The following is a 22,665-nucleotide window of genomic DNA, read 5'->3' as shown; positions in this document are numbered from 1 at the left end:
GGTTGAGTCCTCCAAATGCAGCATCAGAGAAAGGAATTTCCGTGTGGGGGACATCGGTGTGACTGAGGTATAGCAGAAATCCCATGGAAATAAATGGTTTCCAAGAAGATAAGGGACAAGAGCCATGAAAGGATGAGGTTTCTGCATCTACATTTCCCTGATGGGTCACCTCTGTTGGGGGAAAAAATCACATACCAAAATTGTCCTTTAACTAAAAGCAAAGAAGTTCATTGGGTCACTGTTTGGAACTCCATACTCGTCAGTTACTGGCCCATGAGGATAGCAACCTCAAGTGCAAGCTGGCCACCCCAAAGTAAACATTCCCAAGGGGAATTTGTGAGTCTTTGGCAGCTAGGATTCACTGCTGCTGTGGTTTGAGAACCCCAGGCTGAAAAAGCCACCCACAGGCCACCAATGGCTTCCACAGCCCACCAATGGCTTCCATAGACCACCAATGGCTTCCATAGACCACCAATGGCTTCCACAGCCCACCAATGGCTTCCATAGACCACCAATGGCATCTACAGCCCACCAATGGTGTCTACTATAACCAAAACAATGTTGAAAATGGCTGGTATTTATTGAATACATATTGCACTAGTTCAAAAACCTTGCTGTAGGTATTATTACACTTTGTCACTGCTGTTTTTTTTTTTTTTTCACATACAGTGTATTTGGTGCCGAGAAGAAAAGGTTTGCAAAAAGTACTGTTTTCCATATTCTGACTGTAAATTCAATTCTATATTTTGGGCAAACTGTAATGGTGAGTTCTCCTTTAAATTTTTGTGACTTCATTTCAATGGACTTGCAAATACTAGAACTTTGTTACACTCAAAGGATTGTAAACAACTATATCTGCTAGAGAATTTGATAAAATTCTCTAGTTCAGGGCTTTGGTTTACTGTTGCCCTCTGATCTAAGCACATTGTCTGTGCCAGGTGGTGTTGATATAAGTTGAGTCAGGTAGAGCTCTTACCATAATACTTGATAGTTTAGAGATTCATTTGTAAAAATGTCTGTTGCATGATACTCATAATCTACTTAAGGGATGTTTATGTTCTAATGTTGTAGAAACTCTGACAGAGTGTATGTGTGTATGTGTGCACAAGTGTGTATATGTGTGTGTTTGGGTGTGCACATGCTAATTCTGAAATACACATGTAGTGAGTCCAGTGGTGTTCCTGTAACATATTTCCTTACTGACTGTAGTCTACATTGAGAATTATCACTAAGAATAGTGACTCTTTAAAACAGCAAATACCATTTACCAAAAAGAACCTTTCCATTTGCAATGTCAAATTTGGGCATATTATAGGGTAGTTAACAAAGTAGAAAAAATGTTCTTGTATTTTTAAGTGAAATTTCCAGAGAACCTAAAACAGGGGATTTTTCCAAGAGAATGTTACTCTTATGAGAAAATTCCACCTATCAACCAGTTGTCTAGTATTTTTTTTCTCAATTGAAGTGAAACTATTTAATTTTGCCCTGAATCTCTGTTTGCTTCAGGTTCTATAGATCTTACATCATCTGTATTTGCACCTTATAAAGAAAAACTTTGCATTCAGTCTGAACAGAAACTCCGATCTTCTATTTGATGTTTTCCCTCCTAGTTCGTTTCACTGTACACTAGGCTAATTCATTATCTAGTCGGAGGGGGATAGGATTCACCAGACTTAGAAATCTGCTTTCTCAGCAAGTGTGGTCTGTTTCTGTTAATAAGAAGGTTGGCACCCATACAATAAGCCACCCCGTGTTGACTACACGTTCCTCCACAGCTGCCTCACCTGTGGAGAAAGTACCAACAATTAAACAGAAGACAAGATGAAGAGAGAAAAATGATGCAAAGATTTGTTTCCCTCTTCTAAAATCTAGATGAATTTCACAGCAGTGATTGCTGTACTAATTGGTCGTCTCATGAGAATGTACTGTACATGTTATTGTGGCCTTATGTTCAACAGTGATCTGAGAATATATAGAAAAGAATCAAGACTTCATAAAACTAGAAAAGTTAAAAAAGCATAAGAAAACTTTTGATCTGCCATTAAGCTATGTCTCTTTTCTTCAATTTCAGTTGACCTGTTTGGAATCATGATGCTGATACTGATTGTAATATTAGCACTAGCATTCCTCTGGTATTGCCTCGCCTATTACTTCTACATGCAACAGTATGTCATGTTATTCTTCCTAAGAATTCACTTAGGGATGGTAGCATTAAAAAAATACTAAGTTAACAGGAAGTGTCTAAGCGGGACAAAGAAGGCTTCTGTGAAAACCCCTACAACCCCTCATCCCATCCCCCCCAAAGTAACAGCCTAGACAGGAATCCATCAAAGAGAACTCTTAAAAATTGTGGTAAGAATGCTGAAGTGTACCTCTCCACAACTGATGGTTTCTGTTGAGGGTGCAGGTGGGGAAGGAATAGGTTTTCTTTATAGGGCTGGCCACTGGGAGTTTGACCTTGCTTTAGTAACTATATGGGCAACAAAAACTGGGTTTGTTTTTCTCCTCCTCCTCTTCTATTCCTCCTCCTCCCACTCCTCCAACCTTCCTCCCCATCTTCCTCCCCCTCCTCCTCCCCATCTTCCTCCCTTCCTCCTACCTCTTCTCTTCTACCCTTTCTTTTTTGAGGCACTGTCTCTCTATGTGGATCAGACTGGACACTGATTCAGAGATGCCCCTGCCTCTGTCCCTGAATGCTAAGGTTAAAGAACCTTCCTCCCCTCTTTCTCCCCCCCTCCCTCCTCCCTCCCCTTCTCCTTTTTTTTTTTTTTTCTACTGGGGAGGATCGGGGTGGGGTGGGGCTCAAAACTGGAGAGTTAGACTTGGGAGGACTGGAAAGTCAGTGGGATGGGGTGTGTGATGTGAAATTCCCAAATAATCAATAAAAATATTATGTTGGAAAAAAGAGCAAATACTTTATCCAGATGGTAAGGAAACATTAAAAGGTACATACAACATTATGCGATGAAAAGATAGCATGACTTACTTTCCTGTTCCCCCTCCACCTCTAGCTTGTCCTTTGTAGAAGCCATCCTTCAGTGGCTGTTTGTGTCTCTGCTGATGATCTCCATGTAGCTCAACTAGATGACTGAATAATCCCTGACACACTGACACAACACGTTACCCTTAGCTCCCCATCAAGAAGACTAGAAATTTTGTCTTGTGATGGCCTTTTTTTGTTGTTTTGCTATTCTGCTACTTTACATATTATTTTGTGATGTTCAGTTATTTTTCCTGTGTGCCATCAGTAACTTTAAGGTTACTGATACTTGTATCTTGCTTATTTTTTGGAATTCACGTAGTGCTTTGGATCCTGTTTTTCTGACTCTTTCTCTTCTTATTTAAGATACAAAATTTGATTGCCAGAAGTGGTAATGTTCTTCTTTAACCTTAGCATTCAGGGACAGAGGCAGGGGCATCTCTGAATCAGGGTCCAGTCTGATCCACATAGAGAGACCGTGCCTCAAAATTTTTTTTTGATTCCCTATACTTAATGTCATTTCTCCTCCTTTTCCTGGAGACCCCCAGTTCTGTAAGCTTTCTCATTCATTTGACTTAATGTAATTGTCATTTATGATTTTGTGTCTTTAATTATATCCCTGAATGTTCACTTCTTAAGTCTAAAACTTGTAACTATTCAAGAGACACAACTATATAACTATTCTATAAAAAACTCTAAGTGGAAATAGAAAATATAATTCTATGTGCCACCAATCCACATTTCTTGAAAGAGAATTACCAATGGCATTGTAAATGGAATTCTCTTTCTTTACACCCACTTCTTAAATCTACACCATTATTAGCTTGCTTCACTTATACACTGTGCCTTTCTTAGTCTACCTTTGTATTTCCAGGGGTTTAACTGGCCCCCTTGGATTTTCAAAATAGTTTCATTATTTCTTCTTATTAAAACATGTACCAAAGCACAGTAGCATATGCTTTTGATCCCAGCACTTGAAGGCACAGGTGGATCTTTGTGTATTCGAGGCCCAGCCTGATCTACAGAGCAAGTTCCAAGACAGCCAGAACTACATAGAGAGACCCTGTCTTAATAAACCAAACCAAACAAAACAAAAACAAAAAAAAAAAAACAAAAAAAAAAACCAAGTATTTTTATTCTAACTATTTAAGTTTATATTTCATAAAATCTTTTTTCCTACAGTCATTCTTCAACAACTTTGCTGACATCCTATTGAGAATTTTTAATTAAGTTGGCATACACGGAATTTTTCACTATGACATTTTTATAAGTATGTTCTTATACTTTGTTCTTATGCTCCCCCTTTCCTCTGTCTCCCTTACCCTGCTCCCCACTTTCCTCTGTCTCCCTTACCCTGCTCCCCGCTTTCCTCTGTCTCCCTTACCCTGCTCCCCCTTCCATGTATCTAATAGGCCTCAGTGTGTTTTCACCAGCACCCTACTTCAGTTAACAAAAAGTTTCTTTTCATAACTTAACGAGAGTATTTTGGTTTCCTGTCTTCTTTTGAGATCACTCCCCTTTTCCTTTCCTGTAGAATAAAGCGTGCTTTTCCAAAGGGGCATTGCAGAGTTTAAAAAGTATAGTTTATAGTTTCTTACCAATTTGTCTTTTTCCTCTCTTTTATAACCTGGTATTTCCTTTGTCAGATTGTATGTCTTTTATAAGAAGAATCCTTAGATAAGATAGGTAGAATCAAATATAAATAGATGCACACAGATAGGCTTATCTTCATATATATATATATATATATATATATATATATATATACGAAGATAATACTATTAATTGTTCTGTTGTGTGTATACACAACACACACAACAGAACAATTAAGAGAGGAGAACTCATGGGGCACAGTGGTTGCATGGCAAGAGACTATATATATATATATATATATATATATATATATATATAAAATATATATATATTGTGTGTATACCTGTTAGAGCATGTTTACAAATGTTTTAAAAATATTTAATACATATTTTAACATGTGTAATATTAAACATACATATATTTTAAAATATATGTAATATGTACATATAGACATTACAGTTTGCTTGTTTAGCATCTTTGTTTAGAAATTTGTATTTTTTCTGCTATCAGGGGTTTATTAAGATATCAGAACAAGACAGAGTAAGATGTTCATATTCCTTTCCTCTCAAAGAAACAACAGAACAATTAAGAGAGGAGAACTCACGGGCACAGTAGTTGCCTGGCAAGAGACTATTTTCTATATTTTTAAAAAGATTTTGGTGTATTACATTATTATTTTTTGTGTAGTCACTATGAACAAAATAGCAAATGACACTCATAAGAGGAGAGGCCTTAGCAAGAACCACTGCTGAAAGATCTCCCATTGACAGTGGTGTAGAAGAAAGATTTGTAGGCGTGTTCTGACAGTTGTATTTACTTGTAAATTAGCTCAGTTGTCCATCATCGTTTTAAACTTCTCGCATGGGCATTCTCTGCCTTTGCTAACTGCATGGCCATAGGACTTAGGAGAGGACTTTTTCTTCCAAGGAGACGTTCTTGATAATCTAATCATCCTTCTAGGTTCTAGTGCATCACTGGATGTGTGGCACTGTGGAGAAGCACCTGTCTAGCATTCATAAGGCCCTGGGTTCAAGTCACAGCACTGAAAAGAAATTCTTATAGTACATCAGTCTTTACCTTAAAGATGTTTATTATTTAATTTGATATAATTTTGTTAGCATATAAAAATTAAATGACTTTAAATGTTTTAAATATTAATAAAATATAGATATTTAATATACTTAACGTTTTCTTGAATGCATCTCTTCTTTGTCAGAATAATTATTTGTTGTGCACTGCATGTTTCTGTCATTAGAGATGTAATTAGGAAAAGACCAATACTCTGCCTTTATGTAGGGCAGATATGAGTAAAGAAGCAACTGTTGTTTTTATTGTTAATTGATTTTTAGATGGCATTCCATTTAATCCAGTTGTATTTTTCTTAATAAAATGTACTAACTCTCCTGATGAGTAGATGAAAGAATTCAACTTAATAAAGCGGAGATGCTAACATATAACTGTACTTTACATGATGACTTAGAATAACTTCAGCTATAACCATTTTAAAACTTACGGTATATTCACCGCCATTTTGAACAGGCAGATGGCCCTTTATGCAACACATGGACAAGTTCCTGTCTACAACTGGAATGCTCCAGGCAAGTGTTTTCATCCGTTTGATAGGCTCTCCTAGGCTTTGTCAGTGACTGACAGCCAGAAGTCATGCTCTTCCTGTAGACCACAGAGTTAAAGGTCATGTGGGAAACACGACAGCAGATTGTATCCCCATTTTGAAATACACTTCTATATCCCTAATAGTTAGGCTGGGATTTGCAAAATAGTAATTCTAATAATAACCAGGAACATTGGAGTGGGTTATTAAAAGTTTTCAATTCACCTGGGGATTTAATTACTTCTCTTTTTCCTTCCTTCCCACTTAGCTGAGGAAACTCAAGGAGACCTTTGTTTTAAGGAATCAAGTGGTCGTTGCCCTTCATCTCACCAAGTACTCTAGGCTAGCCAAATCTTCCCAGTGTTCTTCCAGCTTCCCCTCACTTTCTCCTTTATAGAGGACTCTGTGTGGCTTCCCTGGTTGGTGACCTTTGTTTATACAAGGCAGAGACTAAGCAAGCCTCTGGTCTGTGGAGTAGGAAAATACGGAGCTTATGCAGCATGGCTTAGGCACAGCGCTTCTCACAAAGACAGTGGGAAAGAGATTTCTGGTGCACACACTGTTTTCCTAGAAAATGTATCTGGATGATTTCCTGGCCTAGAGAGTCACTAAATGTCCATGGATTTTCTGTCACAGAGGACAACTAGCCTTGTGGTTTCCTCAAACATTTAGCCCTTTCCTCTTTGTCCAATATCCCCCCAGGCAAATGACATCTTATACTTCTTGACCCCTAGATATTAAAATAGCAGCAACATTAAAATCACAGCACACAAATCCTTAGTGTATTTATGACATCTGTGTACATTTTATGGTTAATATTTTTTTAATTTATAGATTTTTATTGCACCTCAAAAAAAAAAAAGGAAATCTTAAGTTTGATTACATCTTGACTTAAAAGTCACTCAGCAGCCAGGAAGTGGTGGCGCCCGCCTTTAATCCCAGCACTTGGGAGGCAGAGCCAGGCAGATTTCTGAGTTCAAGGCCAGCCTGGTCAGAGTGAGTACCAGGATAGCCTGGGCAATACAGAGAAACCCTGTTAGGAAAGTCCAAAAGAAGAAAAAGTTGCTCAGCAGTTAAAGCACCAATTGCTCTTCCAGAGAACCCACCTCCAGTTCTCAGCACCCATATGGAAACTTCTATCCATCTGTAACTCCAGTTCTAGGGGATTCACTTCAGGCTGCTATGAGTTCTGCATTCATGTTTTACAGAGATGTACACACAAGCAAAACAAAGACGAAAACAAAACAAAAACAAAACAAAAAACTCCACCCACATGTAGAGTGGAAGTAAATATTATTAGAGTGTCCGACTTCTGTGACAATAATTTGTAATATAGTTCTGATAACATTCTATAATCTTCAGGTGACTGGTGACCTGTAACTGGGTTCTTCAGAGGACTGTCGCCTTGGGTAAGCACATTTTAACCAGCTGTATGGTTAATATTTTAAAGGTTAAACATTTAATGCTTTTGTTGAATTTTGTGGGAAACATTTTAAAAGGTGAATTTATTTTGCATTTCCATACCATATTACTGATAAATAGCTGACAAGACAAATCTCCCAGAGGGGGAGGGGAATGTTCCTCCATGGTAAGAGTCTCAGGAACACCGCAGGAAATTTCTGTACCTGAAGTTTCTATAAAATAGTTTTTCAGGCATGTATAATTAGAAGTATTGAGAAAGAAACATAGAATATATAAATTCTGTGGACAATTCTCAATCTCAGGACACAGACTGCATCAGAAGATGGAGACGAGGGAGTTTCTGATGACGGTTGTGTTTTAATCTGGACCTAGACGATCTGAGGGCTGCTGGTAAAGGGTGTCTTTTCATAAAACCAGCTTGCTTGGTGGATCATTTTGTCTTTTCCCTGGCTAGTATTTAATTTACGTCCATCTTGGTCTTCAATTCTATTCCATCGGTCTACCTGTCTGTCGCTGTACCAGTGCCATGCAGTTTTTATCACAATTGCTCTGTAGTAAAGCTTTAGGTCAGGCATGGTGATTCCACCAGAGGTTCTTTTATCCTTGAGAAGAGTTTTTGCTATCCTAGGTTTTTTGTTATTCCAGATGAATTTGCAGATTGCTCTTTCTAATTCGTTGAAGAATTGAGTTGGAATTTTGATGGGGATTGCATTGAATCTGTAGATTGCTTTCAGCAAGATAGCCATTTTTACTATATTGATCCTGCCAATCCATGAGCATGGGAGATCTTCCCATCTTCTGAGATCTTCTTTAATTTCTTTCTTCAGAGACTTGAAGTTCTTATCTTACAGATCTTTCACTTCCTTAGTTAGAGTCACGCCAAGGTATTTTATATTACTTGTGACTATTGTGAAGGGTGTTGTTTCTCTAATTTCTTTCTCAGCCTGTTTATCTTTTGTGTAGAGAAAAGCCATTGACTTGTTTGAGTTAATTTTATATCCAGCTACTTCACTGAAGCTGTTTATCAGGTTTAGGAGTTCTCTGGTGAAATTTTTAGGGTCACTTATATATACTATCATATCATCTGCAAAAAATGATATTTTGACTTCTTCCTTTCCAATTTGTATCCCCTTGATCTCCTTTTGTTGTTGAATTGCTCTGGCTAGGACTTCAAGTACAATGTTGAATAGGTAGGGAGAAAGTGGGCAGCTTTGTCTAGTCCCTGATTTTAGTGGGATTGCTTCCAGCTTCTCACCATTTATTTTGATGTTGGCTACTGGTTTGCTGTAGATTGCTTTTATCATGTTTAGGTATGGGCCTCGAATTCCTGATCTTTCCAAGACTTTTATCATGAAAGGGTGTTGGATTTTGTCAAATGCTTTCTCTGCATCTAACAAGATGATCATGTGGTTTTTTGTCTTTGAGTTTGTTTATATTATTATGTCCTGCTAACTTCATGCTTACTTCATTCGTTTCCCTCATGTGTAACCTTAGTGGTCTACTCTTGGTGCCTCCTTTTTCCAGCAATGGTCCCTCATTGCTATTAACTTTTCTCTTAGAACTATTTGCTGACCTTACACGTTTCTGTATGTTTCTTTCTCAATAAATCTGATTTCCCTTTGACTTCTTCGATCTGCTATTGTTCGGGACATGTTGCTTAATTTTCTCATACTTGTGAATTTTCTTTTTTGATTTTTAGTTTCATAATATTGTGGTCAGAAAAGATAATTGATATGATATTTTTAATTTGGTAAGGGTTTTTTTTTGTGTGTGTGTGTGTGTATGCCCAAACATAATTATCCTGGCAAATGTCTCATGGGTTGTTGACCATGTCTGTTCTGTTGCTACTGTTCTATTTATGTCTGCATAGTTTAAAATATTATTCAAACCCCACATTTTCTTATTGATTTTCTGTATACATACTCTATACACTGTTGAAACTGGGATATTGAAATTCCCTCTTATTTTCTTTCACTTCATATTTATTTATTATTTGTTTGCATTTTCAGATATGCCAATGAGGGATGTTTGTGTATTTATAATTCTTATGTTTTCCTGGTGAATTAACTCTTTTGTCACTGGATAGTTACCATAAAATGACACTAATAAAGATAATATCAGTGATCATGAAATAAATATAATAAACTCTACACTCAAAAGGCATTGAATTGATTTTAAAAACAACCCCAGGTATCAGCTGTTTACAAGAAACCCATTTCCCCTTTAGAGATACAAGAACAAATGGTGAAAGATATTCCATGCAAATGGAAATTGAAAGAGAACAAAGCTAAGTATACTTAAACCATACAAAAGAGAACTTAGTAAAAAAAAAAAAGAAGCAACTCTAAAATTGGTATTGGGGCTCTCTTGGTAGCATTCTTGATTACCATGCACAAAGCCCTGAGGTTAGTCCTCTGTTGAATAAACTGGGTGTGGGGATACATGTCTCCAACTCCAGTTCTTGGGAAATGGAGGTAGAATCGGAAGTTCATCTTTAGCTACATAGTGAGTTTAAGGCCAACATACAGTACAAGAGACCTGGGACCTTAGGAAAACGAGGCACTGTAAGATAAGACAAAGGTATTCTTTGTGTAATAATAAAGATGTTAACATGATTTTATTTCAAAAGTCTATTTTACATCAGTTACATGAGATAAAATCTTTTTAATAATATGATTTCTATTCACATTTTAGTACAAATACACATACATACACATATATAGTGTTCATGTATGGTGTGTGTGTGTACATGTGTGTGTATGCATGTGTGTGTGTGTGTTTTCCTGTGTACTCCCTGAAAAAGCCAGAGGTGAACAATAGTGTTTTCCTCCATAATTTCCACTTCATCATTTGATACACCGTCCCTCACTCAATCAGGAACTTGTGGTTTTTAGCTAGAATGGCTGGCCGGTGAGTCCCTAGGATCCCCCTGTCTCTGCCAGCCCTGGGTCCTTCTCAGTCCAGGAGTTACAGATGAGCACTGACACACCTGGCTTCTACGTGGGAGCTGAGGACCCAAGCTGAGGTCTCATTCTTCTGCAGCCAGCATTTTCCACTGAGCCATCTCCACAGCCCCATATTTCTTAACACATCTATTCACTGCCATTCCCTTATCTGTTTGATCATTCCCTAGTACCATGATAGTCACACTGCGAAGCCCCTGCATAATTTAAATATATTGATGGAATTAAACTATCCCATATCTTACATTATCCTTCTTGTTTCTGTTTTTCATTAGATATTTTCTTCATTTACATTTCAAATGCTATCCCAAAAGTCCCCTATACCCTTCCCTGCCCTGCTCCCCAACCCACCCACTCCCTCTTCCTGACCCTGGCATTCCCCTGTACTGGAGCATATGATCTTTGCAAGACCAAGGGCCTCTCCTCACATTGATGGCCAACTAGGCCATTCTTTGCTACATATGCAACTAGAGACACAGCTCTGGAGGTACTGGTTAGTTCATATTGTTGTTCCTCCTATAGGGTTGCAGGCCCCTTCAGCTCCTTGGGTACTTTCTCTAGCTCCTCCATTGGGGGCCCTGTGTTCCATCCAATAGATGACTGTAAGCATCCACTTCTGTATTTGCCAGGCACTGGCATAGCCTCACAAGAGACAGCTATATCAGGGTCTTGTCAGCAAAATCTTGCTGGCATATGCAATAGTGTCTGGGTTTGGTAGTTGTATATGAGATGGATCCCTGGGTGGGGCAGTCTCTGGATGGGTCCTTTCTTCTGTCTCAGTTCTGAACTTTGTCTCTGTAACTCCTTCCATGGGTATTTTATACCCCATTTTATTAACTTTAATTTCACGTATACTATTTATATTCTTCCAATGTTATTTCAATGCTAAATACAAAGTCTCTGTATATATCCATTCAGTAGCTCTCAGAGATACTGTATACAAAACAAAAGCATGAATTAACAGTATCTTTTTAAGATCTGTTTCACTTTGGTTCCTTTCTTGATTTCTATTCCCCCTTCCTTCTTTTTGCACATCCATTTTCTTCCATCCCCCCTCTCTTTTACAACAGATCCTTCCCCAAAGTTTGCTAAACAAACTGAATTTTAACTTAGTTTTACAAACTTAGTTTTAAGAGTTTAAAATATATTTCTCATCCTTCCTGTTTATGCAGAGTATTTTGTTTTGAATCAGATGGTCTTGGATGACAGAAGATTGATAATTGTACTAACTATATTTATAATTAGTTATAATTATATAACTAAAATATAACCAATTAGATACCAAAACTCACCTACTCTAATGCATGCACTCATGAAATAGACAATTCTCAAATGATAAACTATAAATGTCCAACAAACTAATGGAAAAGTGTTCATCCTTCCTAGCCATCAAAGAAATACAAATTAAAATGAATGAGATTGAAGCACAGAGGCTGGAAATGCCCAAGAAAGCAAGCACTAGTAGATGCTGGGAGGATTACTGTGAGATTGCAAGCAGGACCAACTGTTATGGAAACCAGGATGGTGATCCCTAAAAAGCAGAGAGGAGGAACTGCAGCATTAGGTTGAAAACCATTCTCTCGAGGAATGTGAAGGACAATGGTTCTGGGGTGATGGTAGTGTTTCCTTCCCCCTCTTTAGTATTTTCTTTAAAGCCTAGGTGTGCTGGCTAGTTTTATGTCAACATGGTACAAGCTAGAGGTACCAGAGAGGAGGGGGCCTCAATTGGGAAAATGCCTCCATAAACTGGGTTATATGCAAACCTATAGAGTCTTTTCTTTTTTTCCTTCCTTCCTTCCTTCCTTCCTTCCTTCCTTCCTTCCTTCCTTCCTTCCTTCCTTCCTTCCTTCCTTCCAAATGTATTGATCTATTTTATGTATATGAGCATGCTGTTACTGACACACCAGATCACATTACAGATGGTTGTGAGCCACCATGTGATTGTTGGGAATTGAACTCATGACCTCTGGAAGAGCAGTCAGTGCTTTTAACCACTGAGCCATCTCTTCAGTCCTAGTGTATTTTCTTAGTTAGTGATTAACATGGAACGATCCAGCCCATTGTGTGGGGGCAAACCCTATGTGGTTCTGGGTTCGACTACAAAGCAGGCTGAGAAAGCTAGGCGGAGCAAGACATTAAGCCTTCCTCCTCCATGACTTCTGCTTCAGTTCCTGCATCCAAGTTTCTGCCCTGATTGAGTTCCTGTCCAGACCTCCGTTGATGATGAGCACTGCTGTGGAGGTTCAAGTCAAGTAAACCCTTCCCTCCTAAGTTGCTTTGGTTGTGGTGTTTCATCACAGCAGTAGAAACCTTAGCCAGGGCACTAAGTAAAGCTTTACATTTCTTCCAATTATTTTTTTAATCATTATTGAGTTGATTTTTAAACTCAATCTCATGCAGAAACTGGGACACATTTGACATTTATAATATTCAAGTTTAATAAATTTTAGAATAGAATTAATTGTGCTAGTTACTAAAAAGGTAGATATACACCAATAGGAGATGGGAGATTTACCAGGAAACAAAAATGTTTAAATGGAATAATTTTGGGTAAAGTAAATTAAAAACAGACTAATGAATCAGAATGGCGAACAGATGAGGCTGTCCAGAGGTATGGTGTTTCACTTAGAAAAACAAGAGGTGAAACTGGCTGACCGTTTACAGTAAAGGACCAGTAAGTATTTTAGGCTTTGGGAGATTTCTAATTCCTGATACAACTGCATTGCTGTTGTGGTGAGAAGACACCCATACACAAAGCAAAAATGGATGCGTATCTGTGTGCCAATCAAGATTTTTGTTTGCTTCCTTGTTTGTTTTGGTTCTTTGTTTTACAAATACATACAAGGTCTGTGTTTTTGGTGTATGAGCCATGATCTGTGGACACCTTGTTTAAATGATCAAAAACAATCATTTAAATGTGATCTTATAACTTGATATTTTTCCTTTGAAATAGAATTAAAGAGAAACCTTTCCACTCCTTGGCTATCTTTTGATAAACAAACCCTATGAAATTATATGCTGAGTGTGCCAGAACCTAATGAACAAATTGTGATTGAAAATCATGAAGAAAGATCTAACCTATTGTTTTCTCTGGTAGACGGTGCCAGTTAAAGACATGGGGTGAGTGGCAGAATAACAATAGCCTTGTTAATGGGGCTCAGTAAATTAGATTATTATTGTCTGAAATGGTTGCTTTATGGTTAGCTGTAATAAAATGATTTTCCTTACATCACTCACCAGCTTCCTTCCTCCATGTGAATGTTAATTACCCATTTATAATGCATTGCAGGCTCGCTCGACTTTGGGAGCTCTAGGAACTAACACTGCCAGAACCAGCAGGACAATTTTAGAGTCATTTATTTGGAAATAATTTGTTCAATTTTTTCATTATATATATAAATAATATACACACACATATATATGCACATATATATATTATATATTTAAAAAGCAATAGGGATTTTTCTAATCAAGTTAATGGCCCTTGACAAAATTGAATAGCAGTGTTGAAATCATGTCAGGTTAAATGATGTGTCTACTTTAAGGACTTTTTCATTACCTGTGTAGTTCCTTATACGTCAGAGCACAGTCGTCTTCCTCAGCAGTCAGCCATACTGAGTCTCATTAAGCCTTCCCCGTTTGTTTTCTTTACTGAAATTATATTCTTATAGCAAATTAAAAGCTGGTGCTTACTTCTGATCCTGCATCTTTCTTCTCCCTTTGCTCCTTGTGAATGTGTTTAGTTTAATATTCCTTTGGGGGAGCTACTTATTTCTGTGGGGTGCATTTTATCCTGACTTTTCCAAGTCACTTGTATACAATAAAGTATAAAATAAAATGCAATGGTTTAGTGAAGTTAATAATGAAAAATGGTAATTACGAATCTTTCGTGTTCTTGATCAATTGTTTATATATTAACACATTTACACAATCAGTTTGATCCTATTAATGAAGGAGAATTCTAGCATCAGGTTTATAAGTTACGTGTGGAAGTTACTAATTCGGAGGCATCTGAAGCAGTTGTTCAACGTCTCCAGGCCTTGATTTCTTATCTTTGATGGAGCTCACATAAGAATATCCCCTGGAATATAGCACACAATCAGGGAAGGGTAGCTCTGAGTTTGGGGAAGAGCCAGGCATGGTAAAAAGGTCAGGGAAGGGGCCAGGCATGGTACTAACTGGCACAGAATCGGAAGAACTCTGAACCAGGAAGATCTCAGATGGCCTTTGCTTCTATCATTTTTCTTTGTTTTGTTTGCTATTTAAGATAATTACTTAAACTATTGAGTTCTCCCTGGATGAAAGGAGAAAATGTTGAAAAAGTTGTCTGAGAAATGAATGAGCACTATACGTAAAATACTGTTTTAGTAACTGATTCATAGTAGGTGCTTTATAAATGACCCTATTTTAGCTCTCTGAACCTATTATGCCACCGTAATTCTGTGAGAACTTTCAAACATTAAAAGGCATTTAAAACCCTTCAAGAAAAATAAAACTTGAGGGCAAGTTTATATAGTACCAAATGTTCTGGTAAGTCCCATGACTGAGATTTGTAGGTGTCCAAGGGCTAAGTTAAAGGGGAGAGAATATATACACCTGGGATCAGGTAAGGCTTAGAGCAGGCAGTCCTGGCATCCCAGCCAAGCAAGGAAGGGCATAGCATCTTAACAGGAAAAATTCCATCTGTGACAGGAGTTGGGTTTTGTAAGAAGCAACAGAATAAGCTCTGAAAAAAGGTAGGAAAGATACAGATTCCACATGAGCAGTTCCTGCTCATGTCAGTTCCTGGTTAACTGATTAAAAACAAAGACAAAAGGATGAATGAAATTTTTACATTGAAATTGTAGTAACAGAAAGACGTGCAAATTGAAGCTTCACTCGGGACTTGGGGTGGATGGTTGGAGCTGGAGACGTTTAGGCTGTGGGCCTACATGAAAAAATAATGCATGCGGTCCTCAATGAGTGTGAGAATGCGTGTGGACTGTGCAGAGATAGAAAGGATGGGAGTGTGTCCTTCAAGGCCCCTAATCTGTAAGTGCAGAAAGAGGCTGTAGAGTCTGCTGGGACTGGGAACGGGGAGGTGGCACGCCTAGAGTGTGTGAACCAGAGCACGGTGCTAAAGAGCCCAGAGCCCAGGCAAGAGCTGTTTATACAGTCTATTCTATAAACTGCAGTAATGCTTTTAAACTATTAGTGTTTCACGCTACTAAGAAGCACTGTGCCTAATAATAGGTTCTATGGCAGCTGAAAATAGACTAGAGCTTCCTAGAGCGCCTCGAGTTACAGTGTGCACTAAGAGAATGGCTGCCATGCACAATAAATGTTTTATCTTAAAACGTAGTGGCTGCCTGAAGCATTGGGCAGTAAAGGAATCTAAGCCATGCATATGGTCTGTGCTAAGGAATACTGTGATCTAGCAATATTTGCCTAGAGGTGGTAGACTACGGAACACGCCACCAAGTCACACCTCCTGCCCCTTTGATGCTTCCTAAGGTCCTGTTTGCACTCCACAGTTGTGTGGTTATTAATAGTACCTTCACACGTTTTTGACTTGTGTGTGTGTGTGTGTGTGTGTGTGTGTGTATGTGTGTGTGAGAGAGAGAGAGAAGACAGAGGACAAAGAGGGAGAGCAGCAAGTCTCTATAATTTTGCAGCTGTGAAGTTCTCCAGTGCTCACTTCCCATAAACAGGGGAACGTTGAGTTTTCTAAAGTACAGGAGTGGAAATCATTGTCTTTGGTTTTGTAAACAGCAGAATAATGCACACTGGGTTCTCTCTCTCTCTCTCTCTCTCTCTCTCTCTCTCTCTCTCTCTCTCTCTCTCTCTCTCTCTCTCTCTCTCTCCTCCCCCTCCCTGTACCCTCCTATGTGTGTGTGTGTGTGTGTATGTATGTATGTGTTTACTTATTTAGGAAATTAGAGAAATACTCTTAAGGAAAATGGTAGGTGTGTGTAAGGAGAATTGAGGTAATTGCTTTCTACTGAAAGAGGGCGAAAGTTAAGTTTCTTCAGGTTAAGAAATTTCATTACAGAAAGCCGCAGACAGGGGCCAGGAAAAACGAACTCAGGGTTGGATTACTCACCAAGGGGATTCTCCCAGCTTCATTAACAAATTCAAGTGCCCTTCTCCCTACTCTATATAAATAAGTATTGCAGCTTTTATTTTCTACTTTATTTTCATTTATCATAGACAATACTAGTTTTAGTATTGACATGTTTATATAAATGCCTTTGAAAATATGACTAACTTAGGTAACTATTGGAACTACTTTTTTGCATTTTGGGTTGTGAGCCTAGCCTTTCATGGCTGAGACATCTTTCTAGCCGTGGAATTTTTATTTTAAACTTTGTGTGTGTGTGTGTGTGTGTGCTCGGGTGTACATGGGTGCACTTGCCTGAGTGTGCATATGTAGAGGCCAGAGGTCAATGTTAGGTGTCTTCGTCTACTGTTTATCACATTGGTTTTTGAGACAGCAGCTAGACTAGCTGGCCTTTGGAGTCTCAAGGATCTGCCTATCTCCCTGCCCCTTCCAACCACTAGCACTCAGCTGAGATATGTGCCACTGTTTCTGTAGGCATGGGAATCCTAAACTGGATAGGCATGCTTGCACACTAAGCAGTATATCCAGCCAAGCCATCTTCCTAACCCCAGCATTAATTTTTTAAATGATTTTGTTTTGCAGAATTTGAGAGCTGTGACCTTTTGCTTTTTCTCTGCTGCAGTAGTATACAGCAGCAGTCAGGTCTGCTTAAGAACATAAGGACATAAAGGCAAGGGTTGTATTCTCTATGTGCCATTGTCATTGACTGGGCCGGAGCCTGGCCTCTCTCAGGTCTCCCTGGCTAATCTTTTTCTCACCTGCTGTCTTTGTTGGATTTTTCTTTCATTGCCCTGCTTATGACAGTATGAAATTTTGATAGTGCCTGTCATCACAAAGCTTTTATAATAACTGGTAGTAGTGACCAGAAGCAGATAGAAAACAAAACAAGGGGTATTACTAGAGAACAGATCAACTGTTGTTATCACAGTAATCTTCAAGCCTCAACTCATCTTTGTCTTTTTTCTTGTCTTACATTTCTCATGTTCTTTTAGTATCTTTTCCTGTGTAGGTTTGTTCTCACTGTTTACTTTCTGATAAGGGCCCTTAAAGCAGTTCCTGGGTGTTCACTCATGAAAACCCTAATTTTTTTCTCTCTCAAAGCTCAACTCAACTTTCATCTTCCTACAAATGACCCTGGCCTCCCTGACTCATACATTTTTTTTTCTCTTGAATGCCCAGCTCATGTTATTCCCGTCCCTCCCCCCCCCCTTCCTGGTACTCATGGTGGGATAAATACTACATTTCTCCTTGTAGGATATAGAACTCTCACTGCTGGGTGTCTTGAGCACATTGTTAACCTTTCTCGATCTCCATTTCCTTGCCTATGAAATCGGGATTAGGACAGTTGCATGCCCACATGGGTAAAGTGGTGAATTTTTACTTATTCTGTAGCCTGTCATTTTGTCTGAATAAAGGTGTGCTTTGCCATGCAGAAGCTTTCTAGGTTCATGGAATCCAATTACCTAATGGTTAGTCCTAGAGCTCGTGTTCTATTCAGACATTCCTTTCCTGGGCCAATGAGCTCAAGAGCTTAACTATCTATATTAAACAGGAATAAACAATAAGCTGTGAACAAAGTCTTCTTTTGCTGAAACATGATAACTATTGAAAGGTGTTTTGTTGTACATATATTTAAGAGCTTGTTGCACAGATTTGAACCCCAATACAAGCAAGGTTCTAGAAGGATTCCACCACAACACTACCATTATTAATAACAGTGGTTGATACTCAGGAGGACAGCAAAAGTCTTTCTGAACAGCTAAGTCACCTAAATGAAACTTTTAAGATGAACATGTTAAACATAATTATTTCCAAGCATGGAAAGTGGAAGCAGAGAATAGTGAAAAGGAAACTGGATTTTCAGTTCAGTGTTTCCTAGTGCTTAAACTTTCTTTTAAATAATAAAAATAGATTGTTCCTGTTGTTATAATAATAATAAAAAAAGAATACAACTTAGGATTGCTCCTGTCTAAAGGAAATACAGGGACAAAGAGTGGAACAGAGACTAAAGGAAAGGCCATCAAGAGACTGTCCCACCGAGAGATCCATCCCACAGGCAGACACCAAACCTAAACACTATTGCTGATGCCAAGAAGTGCTTGCTGACAGGAGCCTGATACAGTTGTCTCCTGAGAGGCTCTGCCAGATCCCGAACAGTACAGATGAGGAGGCTTGCAGCCAAACATCAGACTGAGCACAGGGACCACAAAGGAGGAGTTAGGGGAAGGACTTCAGGAGCTGAAGGGGCCTTATCTGGCATCAGTGGGAGGGGAGGCCCTTGGTCCTGTGAAGGCTCAATGCCCCAGTGTAGAGTAATTCTAGGGAGGTGAGGAGGGAGTAGGTGGATGGGTGGGGAAGCATCCTCAATAGAAGCAGGAGGAGGAGGAATGGGATACGGGGCTTGCAGAGGGGAAACCAGGAAAGGGATAATACTTGAAATGGGTTTTTTGTTTGTTTTGTTTTTTGTTGTTGTTTTTTCCCTGAGACAGGGTTTATCTGTATAGCCCTGGCTGTCCTGGAACTCACTTTGTAGACCAGGCTGGCCTTGAACTCAGAAATCTGCCTGCCTCTGCTTCCCAAGTGCTGGGATTAAAGGCATGGGCCACCACCGCCTGGCAATGTTTGAAATGTAAACAAATAAAATATCTAATAAAAAAAAGAACACAACTTATACAAGACAGGAAAAACTCTTTATACTCAGGGAGCAGATCTCTTCTAGTGTGGATAGGAAAGAGTAAAGTGCAAAGAAAAATGCCTGAAAGCTGTGGCAGCATTGGAAGGAAAGAAGGGACAGAAATAGGGGCCCAGATAAGGTGGTCTACTTGAGATCAGCAGGAAGGTGTCCCTGGAGGAGTGGGGCTTAATCAATACTCAGAATACTGCACACCTTGTGTCCTCTCACATGTGCAAAGTCTAGCTTTTCAAAAAGATATCAAAGTAGAAGTAAGACTGCTTAGGGAACTGTGGGAGAGAGAGGGTGCAGTAAAAGGTAAATGTGAAAAAACATTGTTGTATATATGTATGAAAAATATCATAATTAAAGCTATTGTCACAAATAAACAATATGCAATAATGAAAACACCCCAAACTATGATATGGGGGTCAACCAGAGGGGTTGGGAAGGGCACAGCAGGCAGTGTGTGCAGAAGCAAAGGTTTCCCCAGACGTAACAGGGTTGTTCAGCTGGACTTGCACTAAGAACTGTTTGGAAGCAGACATTTCAGGTGGAAAAGGAAAGCCATGCGGTTATGGTTTAGAACAGTTTCAGAGAGATGAGAAATCAGTTAATGAGGCTGCGCAGTTGCCCTGGGATGGGAGACTGTGTGCTCAGGGGCCGCAATGGCTGTTTTGCTGCTGTGTACCCATTCCTGGGTTTTCTCACTGCATCCATTTGAAACAGATGGCTTCTCTTTTGCCATGTTGATTTTTTTCTGGGAGTTTTTTTGTTTGTTTGTTTTTGTTTTTTCAAGACAGGGTTTCTCTGTGTAGCCCTGGCTGTCCTGGAACTCACTCTATAGACCAGGCTGGCCTCGAACTCAGAAATCCGCCTGCCTCTGCCTCCCAAGTGCTGGGATTAAAGACGTGCACCACCACGCCCGGGGGTCTGGGAGTCTTTATACTGAGTGTGCACTCACACTTCAGGGTGGGCTGAGTAAATCCTTCACAGTCACTTAACTTGATTCCTTTCATGTTGGCAGAAGGAAAGGAAATCATTTGTGTTCGCTTTTGTACTTGAACTTTTACGTGCCAAATTTGCTCCACTGTGTGTGACTAATTTAAGTTTGAAACTGTTGTGACCATGCCCAAGCTTTTCAAGTGATAAACTCCTGCTTGGAAAATACTACACTTCTACAAAAAATAACACACAACTTGAGTTAACATTGTATTAGATGTGCCCAGCAATTACTGTGTCCTTTTTCTTTCAGGCTCCCACTGTGATTTTAATGATGCCTACAAACTCTTTGAGAATGATTGAACATCACAATTCCTTTAAATTAAAAACCTTGAATTCTATTGAATATTTTGTAGAGTATTTTATTACTTAGACATTATGACTTGTCTACTAATTTAAGATTGGGTTGAACAAGATTTTGTCATTATTTAAAAGATTTGGGAATTGTGCGCGGGACCTGAGACTGCATTAGTTAGGGAAGCAGAAACCGGCCTGAGTAGGGCCACAGGCCTCATCCGGCCGGATCAGCACCAGAGTAGCTAGAGCACAGGGTCTGCTGACACCCGCCAGCTACCCACGACCCCCCGCCACAGGATATTGAGACTGCTGGTGAGTGGAACACAGCTTCTGCTCCAGTCCAATCACACGGGACCTGAGACTGCTTTGGTTGGGGAGGGAGAAATCCGGCCTACATAGGGCCACAAGCCTCTTCCGGTCAGAAAAGCACCTGGGTAGCTAGGGCGCAGGGTCGGCTGACACTCGCCAGCTACCCACAACACCCGCCACAGGATCTTAAGACTTCTGGTGAGTGGAACACAGCTTCTGCTCCAATCCTATTGCGCGCGGGACCTGAGACTGCATTAGTTAGGGAAGCAGAAACCGGCCTGATTAGAGCCACAGGCCTCATCCGGCCGGATCAGCACCAGAGTAGCTAGAGCGCAGGGTCGGCTGACACCCACCAGCTACCCACGACCCCCGCCACAGGATATTGAGACTGCTGGTGAGTGGAACAAAGCTTCTGCTCCAGTCCAATCACGCGGGACCTGAGACTGCTTTGGTTGGGGAGGCAGAAATCCGGCCTACATAGGGCCACAAGCCTCTTCCGGTCAGAAAAGCACCAGGGTAGCTAGGGCGCAGGGTCGGCTGACACTCGCCAGCTACCCACAACACCCGCCACAGGATCTTAAGACTTCTGGAGAGTGGAACACAGCTTCTGCTCCAATCCTATTGCGCGCGGGACCTGAGACTGCATTAGTTAGGGAAGCAGAAAACCAGCCTGAGTAGGACCACAGGCCTCTTCCGGCTGGACCAGCACCAGAGTACTGCCAGCTACCCACGACCCCCGCCACAGGATTTTGAGACTGCTGGTGAGTGGAACACAGCTTCTGCTCCAATCTTTAAACAGTGACAACGACAACAACTAACCCCAGAGATTACCAGATGGCGAAAGGTAAACGTAATAATCTTACTAACAGAAACCAAGACCACTCACCATCATCAGAACCCAGCACTCCCACTTCGCCCAGTCCAGGGCACCCCAACACACCGGAAAAGCTAGACACGGATCTAAAAGCATATCTCCTGATGATGGTAGAGGACTTCAAGAAGGACTTTAATAACACACTTAAAGAAATACAAAGGAACACTGGTAAACAGGTAGAAGACAATAAAGAGGAAGCACAAAAATCCCTTAAAGAATTGCAGGAGAACACTGCTAAAGAGTTACAAATCCTTAAAGAACAACAGGATAACCTAATCAAACAGGTAGAAGTCCTTAATGAAAAACAGGAAAACACATCCAAACAGATGATGGAAATGAACAAAACCATACTAGACCTAAAGAGGGAAGTAGACACAATAAAGAAAACCCAAAATGAGGCAACACTGGAGATAGAAACCCTAGGAAGGAAATCTGGAACCATAGATACGAGCATCAGCAACAGAATACAAGAGATGGAAGAGAGAATCTCAGGTGCAGAAGACTCCATAGAGAACATCAGCACAACAATCAAGGAAAATGTAAAATGCAAAAAGATCCTAACTCAAAACATCCAAGAAATACAGGACACAATGAGAAGACCAAACCTACGGATAATAGGAGTGGATGAGAATGAAGATTTTCAACTCAAAGGACCAGCAAACATCTTCAACAAAATTATAGAAGAAAACTTCCCAAATCTAAAGAAAGAGATGCCCATGAACATACAAGAAGCCTACAGAACTCCAAATAGACTGGACCAGAAAAGAAATACCTCCCGACACATAATAATCAGAACAACAAATGCTCTAAATAAAGATAGAATACTAAAAGCAGTAAGAGAA

The 22,665-nt window shown here is 39.7% G+C and overlaps 1 protein-coding gene across 2 annotated transcripts in view; it reads left to right on the top strand.

Moving 5' to 3' along the window:
- Pttg1ip2 (PTTG1IP family member 2) overlaps nt 1-20,670 on the top strand; it is a 36,716-nt gene extending 16,046 nt beyond the window's left edge. Inside the window, exons 3-8 of one of the 2 annotated variants that reach the window (XR_002378044.1) lie at nt 670-763; nt 2,072-2,165; nt 6,113-6,171; nt 7,548-7,594; nt 13,668-13,690; nt 20,597-20,670. Coding sequence is in view for 1 of the 2 variants with exons in the window: in XM_021163827.2 (XP_021019486.1) it covers nt 670-763; nt 2,072-2,165; nt 6,113-6,171; nt 7,548-7,558 (258 nt within the window). In the remaining variant the exon portion in view is untranslated. The remainder of the gene's footprint in view (nt 1-669; nt 764-2,071; nt 2,166-6,112; nt 6,172-7,547; nt 7,595-13,667; nt 13,691-20,596) is intronic. The other variant, XM_021163827.2, reaches the window with a different exon arrangement.
- The last annotated feature ends 1,995 nt before the right edge of the window (nt 20,671-22,665 follow it).

This window comes from Mus caroli, unplaced genomic scaffold (genome assembly GCF_978045245.1).
Source record: "Mus caroli unplaced genomic scaffold, Mus_caroli_1 scaffold_4, whole genome shotgun sequence".
Taxonomy (NCBI): Eukaryota; Metazoa; Chordata; class Mammalia; order Rodentia; family Muridae; genus Mus; species Mus caroli.
The sequence above is the reverse complement of the archived record's forward strand: the minus strand, read 5'-3'. Positions and strand labels throughout refer to the sequence as shown.